This window comes from Saimiri boliviensis, chromosome 4 (genome assembly GCF_048565385.1).
Source record: "Saimiri boliviensis isolate mSaiBol1 chromosome 4, mSaiBol1.pri, whole genome shotgun sequence".
Lineage (NCBI taxonomy): Eukaryota > Metazoa > Chordata > Mammalia > Primates > Cebidae > Saimiri > Saimiri boliviensis.
In genome coordinates, this window is record NC_133452.1 from 97082752 (window position 1) to 97094963 (window position 12212).

The 12212-nt window shown below is 48.7% G+C and overlaps 1 protein-coding gene across 2 annotated transcripts in view; it reads right to left on the reverse strand.

Moving 5' to 3' along the window:
- Positions 1-7029: 7029 nt before the first annotated feature.
- Positions 7030-12212, reverse strand: part of TRAM2 (translocation associated membrane protein 2) — a 77083-nt gene continuing 71900 nt past the window's right edge. For both annotated transcript variants that reach the window (XM_003923118.4, XM_074397897.1), the window contains exons 10-11: positions 11696-11859; positions 7030-10387 (exon numbers count right to left, since the gene is read on the reverse strand). In XM_003923118.4, the coding sequence (XP_003923167.1) occupies positions 10314-10387; positions 11696-11859 (238 nt within the window). In that variant the 3' untranslated portion in view covers positions 7030-10313. The remainder of the gene's footprint in view (positions 10388-11695; positions 11860-12212) is intronic.

Consider the following 12212-nt stretch of genomic DNA (forward strand, 5'->3'; position numbering starts at 1 on the left):
TGACTGGCTTTTTAGAATCAGGGCTGCTCAGCCACTAAGTTCATCCTTAAACATGCCATCTCACATTTTCCCACGCCACCCAAAATGTGGTATGAATGAGGATAGAGTTACATAGAATTCAGAATGCTTTGCCCTCTCAGAACTTCTAGGGAACTTTCCTTGGTGTTTCCTTCTCTAATGAGCTAAGCCACTTCCAACCAGCTTATTGAAAGGGCTGTGAATGTATTATGTTGACTCCTTTTCTGTTCCAGCTTATTATCTTGGGAATAACCCATGCTTTGTTTTGTTTTACCCTCATGCACTCATAACTATTTAAAACAGTATCTCACTTTCAAGTACAGATGCTCCTCTACTCACAGTGGGGTTATGTCTCAATAAACTTGCGTAAGTAAAAAAAAAAAAAAAAAACACAACTTGAAAACGCATTTAATACCCCTGATAAGCCCGTTGTAAGGAGGAAAATAAGTTGAACCTTTGAAAGTTGGGGACTATCTGTATTTTAGAAGTTTTTTTAGTCTAAAAATCACTGAGCTCTATCCTGCCTGGCCCAGCTCAGTCCTTCCCCAGGCTTAGAAGTATATGTATACAGGGGTGTGTGTGCAGATGGGGGTGGTGATAGTGGGTTTCTTCTTCCACCCTTCTTTCTGTCTTCTGTTCCCTTTGTTCCTATTCAGCCATGCTGTTGTTTTTAGCCCTTGCAGGCTCTGGGAAAGGTTAAGGGATAGAAACCAGAGAAAAAGGACAGAGTCTTATTTCTGTGGCTAGGAATGTTATAATGTGGGGCCAGATCTCTAAGTGACATGTGCCCAAAGGCTGACTCCTTCTCCCAGAGTACCTTTTTTCTCTTTTTGAATTCTGGGGGTACATGTGTAGGTTTGTTATGTGGGTACATTGTACCTAGGTAGTGAGCATAGTGCCCAGTAGGTAGTTTTTCCGCACTTACTCCTCCTTCCCAACCCTCTCTGGTAGTCCCCATCATCTGTTGTTCCCATTGCTACATCTATGTGGATTCAGTGTTCAGCTCCCACTTATAAGTAAGCACATGCAATATTTGGTTTTCTGTTCCTGCATCAATTCACATTAGGATAATGGCGTCCAGCTGCATCCATGTTGCTGCAAAATACATGATTTCATTGTTTTTTATGGCTGCATAGTATTCCATGGTGTATATATGCTACATTTACAAAATCTAATCCACCATTGATGGGCACATAGGTTGATTCCATGTCCTTTGCTCAGAGCACCCTGTTTTGGGGAGTTCTTGGAACTCTTTCCAACTGGAAACTGCCCAGTGCACCACTCTTATATGCAGGCCACCTAGTCTGTAGCTGACCACCCCTGCTCTAATGGTATGTTTTCCAAGGCTCCTTCTGTTCTTCCTGGGGGGCCCTTTCAGGTTGACACATCTTCCAGGGTGTGCGCTCTCGCCGTGTTCTCACCCAGATGGCTCTCTTGGCTGTGTGGTTAGGCAGCTCCATACCTTTCCTTTAGATTGTTTCAAGGGAGAAACAGGCACCCCAAATCTTATGCTCTCCAAACTCCAGGGGACAGACACATGTCAAACCCTGAGTCTTTTAAAGTACCCCCTCACTTAGCTTGCAGACCCAAGGCATGCTGACAGCCCCTTTCAAGAAGCTTACACTTTCTGATATTTTCCTATCACTCTTGCCTCCTGTGGTAGAGGAGCTTCAGGCTGCTCCTCAGCAAATCATTCATGGATCTGCAGCAAATCTGCAACATATGGAAATACTTGCCAATTTTTGTCCTCAGCTTTGGGTCTCAGCCAAAATAGAGATTTAGGAAAGTCTCATTTAGCATCCTCTAGCCTGCTTTTGGTTGTTTTGTTTTTGTGGTTTTTAGAGATAGGGTCTTACTCTCGCCGGTCTGGAATGCAGTGGTGTGACTGTAGCTCACTGGAGCCTCAAACTCCTGGGCTCAAGCAATCCTCCTGCCTCAGCCTTCTGAGTAGCCAGGCCTCTAGGCCCTTAATAATTTAAAAAAAAACTTTTTGTAGAGGAGTCCTGCTATGTTGCCCAGGCTGGTCCTGATCTCTCGCTCTCAAGCGATCCTCCATCCTTGGCCTCTGAAAGAGCTGTGATTATAGGTATGAGCCACTCTGCCCAGCCATTGAAATCCCAGCACTCATCTACCCTCAGTTCTAACCACCCATCTCTTCTTTTAATGTCTTTTCCACTAGGTAAAATAAATAGATTATATTCTATTGAATATAATGAGGCCCAGTATTAAAATGTCAGCCCCACAGTTATCTGTTAGAAGTGTCTTAGAAGGCTGGGCACAGTGGCTCACACCTGTAATTCCAACACTTTGGGAGACTAAGGCAGGCGGATCACGAGGTCAGGAGTTTGAGACCAGCCTGGCCAATACGGTGAAACCCCATCTCTACTAAAGATACAAAAATTAGCTGAGCATGGTGGCACATGCCCGTAATCCTAGCTACTCAGGAGGCTGAGGCAGAAGAATTGCTTGAACCCGGGAGGTGGAAGTTGCAGTGAGCTAAAATCACACCACTGCATCCCGGCCTGGGCAACACAGTGAGACTCCCTCTCAAAAAAAAAAAAAAAAAAAAAAAAAAGTGTCTCAGAGGGAATTGTCTTCAATAAAGTTGGCACTATCCACATACACCCCTTAAGTTTGCTGTCCACGTCTTGCGTGGCATCTCCTTTCGTTTACTTAAGATTGAGAAGCTGAGATCTAACAGCACCATCGCAAGGTATGAAAGACCAAAGCCAGCAGGTCACTTCTGCGGTGTCCCCACACTCACTGCTCACCTGGTAAGTTTATACAAAGCAGCAAGTATAGGAACCACAAATGTCAGAGCAAATCACTTTCTTCTAAAATCCTGAATGGCAGTGCAGCCATTAGATGTCACTAATTACCTTGTGCCACAGTCACAGCTGGCAGGCATCTGGAGTGTTAGGCTCAGGTGATGGAAGAGAGCTGAGCATTAGCCTGTAGCAAGCAATATTGTAGGAAGCAGAAAGATCATCACTTCAGATTGGCCACCAGGGAATTGAAAGATTCTAACACACACACACACACACACACACAGAGAGAGAGAGAGAGAGAGAGAGAGAGAAAGAAAGAGAATTAAGATTAGCATTGGTAGCTGAAGCTATCAAGTCTAACTGAAGGCTTTGTCTAAGACTGCTTATAAGAAAATTGCTTTGTGGGTAAGCTTGGGCTGTGAGTTAGCCACCACTCAGAAACCTGGGTCTGTACCTTGTCTGCACTACCAGGGGGCCTTTAAGATACTATCGAATTAAGGTGTATCAAATCCGTATCTATAGGCTTTCAGGGTATTTGAGACGAATTGTCTCCAGAGAATCAAGGGTCACTGGGGTAAGTGACTCCTGAATATGCTGCTGGCACATAAGTTCATTTTAAAAAGCCAACTTGAGTGCTTTATATATACAATGAACTTAGCATTCAGTATCTCTAAATCTCTCACCACCATTCTCCACAAAACATGAAACCCTTTTGATACAGATGAGCAAAAAGACAGAAATGTTAACTGCTTGAGTTCACCCAGCTTCTCATGGCAGAGCAGGACCCAAGTCTGCAAGGAAGCTTGCCGTGCAGCAGAATCACTCACCTGCACCTCAAGCAAACATTTCTTCTTTAATTCTCACTTCCCATAGGTGTCCTCAGCTAACTGCCACCTGTAACTGTACTCATCTTTTGAAATCTCTCCAGAGATGGTTCTGGTAAACAGCAAGCAGCTACAGGAAGCAGCAGCCATGTAAGTGACACTAGTGATCCCTACTGCCTGCCATTATTACTAATACTTGGATATCTTTTGGTCAGCACCAACATACCTGTTGGCTTTTACACAAATGAAACCCCATTTCCTCCAAGCTAAATAACATCATAGTATAGTAGGCGTCAAGGACAATATGCTTGTTTCTGGAGCTTCCTACCCATAAACCCCATGTTAAGGAAACACCTTTTCCACATTTTACTATTATGGATTCAAATAAAAATTATGCTTATTACTATCCAGCACTTGATATAACACTTTCTCTCCATTCTTAATTCTAATTCCCTAATTCATATCACTCCAATGGACAAATACGGGTCAAGCTATATAAGAAATGACTAATATAGTGAAAAATATTAGACATGAGGGCTAAAACTCATACAAACTCATTTAAGCAAATACAAACATTCATGTAAAAGCATCACTATAAAAGCACGCCAAGGAAATTATGAGACAATTATTCTGATAATTCTCTGCCTTTTATTCTGTTATTTCAGAAAATATTTGATCATTTGTTTCAAAATGTACATTTAAAAAATCCATACAAAACTGTAATTTGTTTTAAAACCAGGCAGAAACAGTGGAAAAATGATTTTGAAAAAAAGTTCACCAAAAGTAAAAAGACACCCCTCCCCCCAACCATTTTAAATGAAAGCATAAATACGCCAGGTACAAATTTTCCTTGAGTTCCTTGCTGAAATTTGGTCCATATGAACAGGCTAGAGTAGAAAACAGATAGACAGTTTGTCCACATTTGCATTATCCGTTGCTCAGGGCAGCAGCAGCCTTAGTTCATACTTCAGATGCTTTTTTAAACAGAGGAACTGAAAAGTGAGGTTTACAGTCTCATCGCATGAACACTCAAATCTGCACCCAAGGAAAGGTGGTATTGTATTTACTGTCACAGCCAGAGCCTATCAGGTGAACAGGGCTACTCACCTGTGGCTGTTGCTTGGCAAAATATCCTTCCTCTCCCCATGAACAAGAAGCTCTGGAATGCTTTAGGCAGAGTGACGGTGATTTGATGGGCACCACAACAGATCTTATTCCTGAACAATGACTTGAGCCCCATCATGAGGATGTTTTTTTCCTCTTCAACAAATTTTTTTAATAATAGACTTCTAGGATGATGCTACATGTTCCACGAGAGTGCCACAAAAACCCACCCAGGATCACAAGAATGACAGCAACAAAAGGAAAGCGACTACTATTTCTTCTGTAAGGGATGATGACTACCCCTCCCACGGGTCCCATTTCTCCCCCAGTTGCAGGGCGTTTTAAGGGACAGAAAGGCTGTGGAAAGGTCCACTGGCTGGGAGAGTTATTGCACAACCCGGAAGAGCGAGAAAAAGGTGGGCAGGCAAGAGGGTTGCTGCGACTAACACAAGGTAACACTGAATTAAGAGCTCAAACAGTTCTGCAATAGACATGTCTGTTAGCACTGGAGACTGGGAAGTAAAAGTAAACACCTTTATCATATAAACTTTGGATTGAATGGGAAGCAAAACAGACCAAGAGGTTATGGTAAGCGTGCCTTTAAAAAAAAAAAATCTAGGGGTGGGGAAAATAACAGAAAAGCGGAGCGGTGGGGCTTGCTATGTGGGGCCAGAGGGGAGTTTTCAAGGTGGAAGCCGGAAGCTCTGGGCTTCCCTTAATAGGTATGCTTGTGGTTGGGCCACCTCACTGACTTCCACAGCCACCCAGCTGGGCCAGAAGAGAACTGACACAAGGGAGAAACCAAAACAAAACAGAGAACACACCACAGACCCTAATGCTGGGCAGCAAATTTGAAACAAATGAGGTGAAACTGTCACAATCTGTGTCCCTTTTATATTTAACTCTACTGAGGTATGGTGTCCTTGGCTGCTTGTGACAAACAGCCCTAGAGCCCTGGCAGCTAGAGGCTGGCCACAGAGTACAAGTGAAAACCACATAGCAAAGTAAGGCACTTATTTACACACACACACACACACACACACACACAATGCTTGGGACCAAAACTCTTCAGGGTTGCCGAGCACGGAAGGCTACCTGGAGGGTGCAAATCCCAGCCCTCTTCACGGCTCTGCTCATCCAGGGAACTCAGTAAGAGTGAGGCAGCTCTCACTGGGGGAACTGGTCTTCAGCCTTTGAGAGGTGAGGCTAACACTCATGGGAGAAGTGCGGTAGTGAGAAGTTGGTAAAGTCTTCCTCACTGGGACAACCTTGGGCTGGAGAGGGATCTTATTTAGGTTGTCCAGTTATCTGACAATGACTAATCCTCCAATAATCCCTAAAGTGTATTCCTGAGGAAAAGAGCCATTAGCTCGGAAGGCAGAAGGAGGAAGACCACTCCACTGTCTTGACTCACAAGCTTTCAGTGCTCCCTGTGTTAGAGGACAGAGGCTTTAGAACATCAAGAATTGGAAGTCTGTGCACTTGTGCCAGAGGCCCTTAGGCGAGATAATTAGTTACGTGCAGACCACCCTACCTCTCATATCAGGCCTAAGGAAACCCAAGCTGAGGCCTCCTCTAGGAACAAGGGGGTCGGCAACCCACTTCCGATTAAAGCATCCATGGAAGATTTTCATTGTGGAATCTTGGGATTCTTTCACCCACCCTCTTATTAGCTGCTTAGGAAAAAAAAGGTCAATGGGGTACTAGGGAAGGAGGTCCTAAAAGAGACCCCAGAAGCACACACCTACCCCAAGCTTCAGGAATTCTTAAGGTCCCAGGGCTTCCGGTCAAGAGAAGCATCTGTGAAAGTGGCCAGGGCAGAGGTGTCTACTGGAGTTTCCTTTTTTTTTGGAGACGGAGTTTCGCTCTTGTTACCCAGGCTGAAGTGCAATGGAGCGAACTCGGCTCACTGCAACCTCCGCCTCCTGAGTTCAGGCAATTCTCCTGCCTCAGCCTCCTGAGTAGCTGGGATTACAGGCACGTGCCATCATACCCAGCTAATTTTTTTGCATTTTTGGTAGAGATGGGGTTTCACCATGTTGACCAGGATGGTCTCGATCTCTTGACCTTGTGATCCACCTGCCTCAGCTTCCCAAAGTGCTGGGATTACAGGCTTGAGCCACCGCACCCGGCCTGGAGTTTCTTAAATGTTGGGAAATTATGCCTTGGGACATGGACAGACAAGTGTCTCAGCAACCATTTTGGTCTGGGTCCAGACACACAAACGATTAGAATTGACTCGAAAGGGAGGACAGCAGCTCCCCTCCTAGCTCAGCCTGCTCCCCTTTTGCCCAGAACCATCCCCTACCTTCAAAAGGAGCACATGCAATTTATTAATAGTGCATCTATCAGAGCCCAGATGGTAAAAATAACTCCCATCACTGCACCTCCAAGGAGGGGGAACCGGCAGCATGGATCCTTGGTGCACCAGCGCCACCTCCCTGCCCTCCCACTGCATCTGTTGGCTTCCCCACAAATGTAAGCTAGCCAGGGCTGTTGAGAGGCCACAATTGCTGAGGTAGGTTATGTCTTTTCTCCTGCTCTTAGTGCATGGTGCTGCGCTCTCAAGCTTGAATGTGTCTGGCAGAGCCTTCACAAATGGCTCAGCACTTTGGGTCAGGAGAGAATGCATAAAACTGAAGAAAAAAGCCAAAGTGGCCAAAATTAGAACAAGCTAGCCCAAAAAGCTCATAGGATGAAGTGGAATTATTTCAGCTCTGGCAACACAGTTTGTGTCAATCTGCCAAAGACTTGGCTCTGCTATGAAATACACACAGCAGGGAGGCTGGTGGGGAGGGGGTGACAAAGTACCCTACAACTACCCTCTAATCAGCCCCCCAGCAAACATCACTGAAGCCCAGGCTGGCAAGATGCCAGCCCCACTCATGGTCTCAGAGTTTTTTTGTTTTACATAAAATAAACCCTAAACACACCCTTGTCCACTGAGGAAGAGAGCCTAAGTTGACCCCGGCCACTGGGTTGGTGATACCACATCCAAGGCATGATACACTGGGAGCACTGGGAGCACGGGGAGCTTCCAAGAGACAGGGGACATGAAGTTGTGGCGTCTCTGGCACACAGGTGTCTGGGACACAGCAACGGAAACCTACATGCATGAGAATGAAGGCTGCTTGATGGCAAGACTTCAGGTGCTCTGCTCCCCACTACCTCACCAGCATCTGGCACAACGCAGGCACCTGGTACATCCAAGCACACCATACATATTTGTTGAAGGCACAACTCAACAGTTTAACCTGGGCTCGCCTGAAGGAGGCCTCCTGCATGTGAAGCCCTTCCAATGACACAGCCTGGAGAGCATGAAGGATGGGTGTTCTAGGCTAATGGGGGAAGAAGGTGGGTTTAGGAGGCTGCTGGCTGAACACTCCATTTGCAGTTCCCAGGCAAGGTGGGGACCTGAACTGAATTACAGCCTAGGTCACGGCTGTTTGACTGAAATGGTTAAGGGACCCCAGATCAGGTCTGCTGTGTTGATACCAAACCGCCCTTTTACCAATGGTTCTGCTGTGCAGCCCAGAGAATTGTCAGGAAAGGAGACGGAGAAATGGGGGAAATGCGTATTTTCAAACACGCAGTCTCACTTCCTAAGGGAAATCAAAAGCAACCATAAGTAGTTCTTCCCATTTCTGCAACCTTATCGTGGAGAGAGGTGAAGGTCTCCAATGATGGTAGGAAACAAATCCTTCAGTTACTGGGAGATTAAAATTTATCTGTGATGTAAATGACTTGGAGAAGAGGCGTTGCCTTGATGAAAAGACCCATTTCTCCTTTTCTGAATAAAATCCAAGGTTTGGTTTCTACTGTAAGGTCAGAAAGGATCAGTATACCAAATGACACTACTATTCCCGCACCTACCAAAAACTACAGCACTTTGTCTCAGGACAGAGTTCAGAGGTTCTTAATTAGGACCTTTTTGTTTTGTTTTGTTTTAGATGGAGTTTCACTCTTGTTACTCAGGCTGGAGTGCAATGGTGCGATCTCCGCTCACTGCAACATCCGCCTCTCAGGTTCAACTGATTCTCCTACCTCAGCCTCCTGAGTAGCTGGGATTACAGACGTCCACCACCATGCCCGGCTAATTTTGTGTACTTTTAGTAGACACAGGGTTTCATCATGTTGGTCAGGCTGGTCTTGAACTCCTGACCTCAGTGATCCACCTGCCTTAGCCTCCCAAAGTGCTGGGATTACAGGCATGAGCCACCATGCCTGGCCTTAATTGGGACCTTTTTAAAGCTGAACGCCCCTTCTAAAAGTCCTCACAAGGCACCATGGAGGCCTTGCCTGTAGGTAGAGGGGAGAGGAAAGAATCTGTGAGAGAAGGGGCCAGAAAGGTGCCTGTTACCTACCCAGAGAGTGATTCTCAGTCATTCAGTCTCATGTTGGTTTCATGCAGTCTAAAATGCTGTAGCTGTGCTCAAAAAACGACAATTCCAAAGAACACTCAACAAGGGCGGCCAGATGGACAGTGGTCCAAGTGAGCCTCCCTGGACATCAAGCGACCAGCATGGGGCTGAAGCCCTTGAGGCTTAGTGTTTCTGCAGCTAGAGATGAAATCAAGGTAGTAAGTTTGGCCCCTGACAGGGCTGGCTGGCTCTGCAGGTGAGGACCAGCATATCTCAGGCAGGTTTGTGAACTGCTGTTTGGTTTGGTTTTGAATGCTTGTGAATGGCTGAAAAAGCAACGGCGGCTGGGACTGCTGGAAAAAGGCCTAGGTCGACTCCTCTGTGGGTTCTGCCACCATTACCTTTCTGGAAGAGCCTGCCACGCAGTTTGCTCTGCTCTGGCTCTAAGCAGTGGGAAGACTCGTCCTCCTTCAGCACCTCCCCCACACAGCGACAGCAGGCTGGCTTCCAATCCGCAGTCAGCCACTGGTAAGCACTCGAGTCACGGGACCCAACTGAGTTCACACCATCCTTCTGGGTTGAGTTGTCACGTCCCAAAGCCAAATGCCTTGGCAAATACTACGAGCAGTGGCTGCTGTGCCTCAAGATGGTACGTGCAGGACTGGAATCAGCTCTCGTGTCAGTTAATCAGCACCAAGGAGACAATGATCCGAGAGGGCCGCTCTGGCTTCTTCTTGCCTATCCACATGCGGACCACCGAGGGCCTGCTACCCGCCCCGGGCTTCTGACCGGCAGGCCCTGCGGGACCGACAGACAGGACTGCAATCTTAGCTCCCCTCCCATTGTAAAAATCAGACAGAAAAATGGCAAGATAAGGGGAAATTAGGAAGCAAAAAGAAGCAGCAGCAGCCGTGAGGGGAGAGACAAAGGCAAGCAGAAAGATGACAGCCATGAGAACCCGGGCTTCTGGAAAAGCCAGCACAGGACAGGAGTGAGGACAGGAGGTGGCCTGAGGGGAGAAAGAGAAAGTTTTTTGGCTTTATTGAAAATGGTTTGTGGAAGAAGAGAAAGCCAAGAAGAAAGAAAGAGAACCCCCCCCCCCCCACCATTGAAAGACAGGTTTTGGCCGTTTGAGACGGAGCATCACAGGCAGGAAGGAGGAGGGAGGGAGGGGGCCTGGGCTCCTCACGCCCTGCTGGGCCCCCACCAAGAGGATTCCTGTTCTTAGCACTTTGGCCTTAGGGAGACTTGAGTTTCTTAGTCCGTGGGGAGGTTCCGTTCTCTGCCTTCACCACTCCATTTTCGTGGTAACCTGGGAAGTGGAGAGAGACAAGCATATGTGGTGTTTCTGCTGGAACTAAGGCAGGAGGGGGGAGGGTGGGGCCGGGCCAAGGAAGGGGCCCAGGCAGCCCTGCTGCAACATGTGGATGCACCAAAGGGGTGCCGGGCTGCAGCCGCACACAGCAGACGGAAGCCAGTAGACGGCTCCCTGGGGGGTCCTGTCCTCCCCAGGGCCCTGGACAAGTGGCCCTGTTTGAGAGGCTTGGTCTCTGATGATTGCCCTTTAGGAGGAGGGGCCTGGGATGACACACAGTAACTCGGCAACAGCAAGAGGCCAGCCAGCGCAAGCCTGACACTGGGGCTAGATACGTGCCGGAATCACTCAGATGCTGTCCCAGTCCCACTGTCCTCAGTTCCTCTCAGGCCCCTGCAAGGTGTCAGCCCATTTCCAGTTAAGGAAGAACTCCCAGGAGCATTGGCAACAGAGGGAGGGAAATGAGAGGCTGCAGGAACAAGGCCTCGGGAGGATGCCTGACACTGCTCTGGCAGAAAAACTGTGCTCTTTCTATTGTTCAAAATACCTCTATGCGCCTGCTCAAAGTCAGAGGTACTAGCTGCAGTCTTATGCTCCATGCCTCCCCCGCCAGCCAGGCCTGACTCTATGACACACCCAGCTGCACGCGTGTCTGGTTCAAACACATGAAACTTTGCCAAGCAGGTGGCCACCTGGAGAAAAGCAGGTGAGTCAGAAAGCAGTGCCTGGTGCAGACAGGCCCCCAGGCTGGGCAGAACGTGCAGGGCTGGCAGGGCCTGGAGACCTGCTGAAGATGGGTGATGACTGGAGTGCGTGCAGGGCCAAAGAAGTGGGTGTCCCACTTCTGCCCCCCACCTAGCACTGTGTCACTGTGAGTCACTGCTGAAGACAGGAGGAGCCAGCAAGCTGGGAGGCAGGGGCAGGCTGAGACATAGAGCAAAAGGGCAGGTGAGGACAGAGCCGCTGTCCGGCACTGAAAATGGGCGGCGGCAGTAGCAGCACTTGGCCGGGGTCCAGAAGCCACCCTGAGGACACGCTTCCTGCCAGAGTTCCCCACCCAGCCACTGCCCTGCCCCAGGGTGGCCAGGGCTCCCAGCCTAGTTAGGGCCAGCCCCACCCACAGTCTGTCCCTGGCCCATGGCCAGCCACGTGCTAGTCCGGGAGCTAGGAGCCCCAGCCCTGAGGAAGGAGAAGCTGGCAGGACTGGTCTGGGGAGTGCCCAAGAAGCCCATCGCCTTGGCTCCTCCTACCCATCCCAGACAGACTTCCCTGGCTCCACTCTCTGCCAAGGGCCCTGGCACTCACCAGATTCCCTCTTGATGAGCCTGGCTGGTAGTCTGGGTGTAGCTGGGACTCTCCGCTTTGTACTCTGCTCATTCCAGTATTCCCGCCAGTGCCGCAGCTGGGAGTGGATGAAGCGCCACATGAGCCAGGCCTGGGCGGCACACACCAGCAGCAGCACGCAGAGCCTGCAGCGGGGCAGAGGGGTGGGCTTAGGCCGGGGGGCTTGGGCTCACAGCCTTGGGGCTGGGTAGTGCGGGGGAGAACCGTGGCCGGGGGCCCTGCAGTTCCCATGGCTCATCACCTCCACCTTCGCCGCCGGCCCTCTCCAATACCGCCACTATCACCAGGAAGTGTGTGCTTCAGTCAGTCTCTGATCCAGCACACGTCACACGTGTCAGGGAGAAGGGAAGGAAGTGGTGATGGACGTACGGCCAGCTCTACAATCACGCTACTCACATGCTGAGGGAGGGCTCCGTGTGCCTCTTTTGCACCCATCACACAGAACAAGACTAATGTAAGCTCCACAAATATTGGTAGA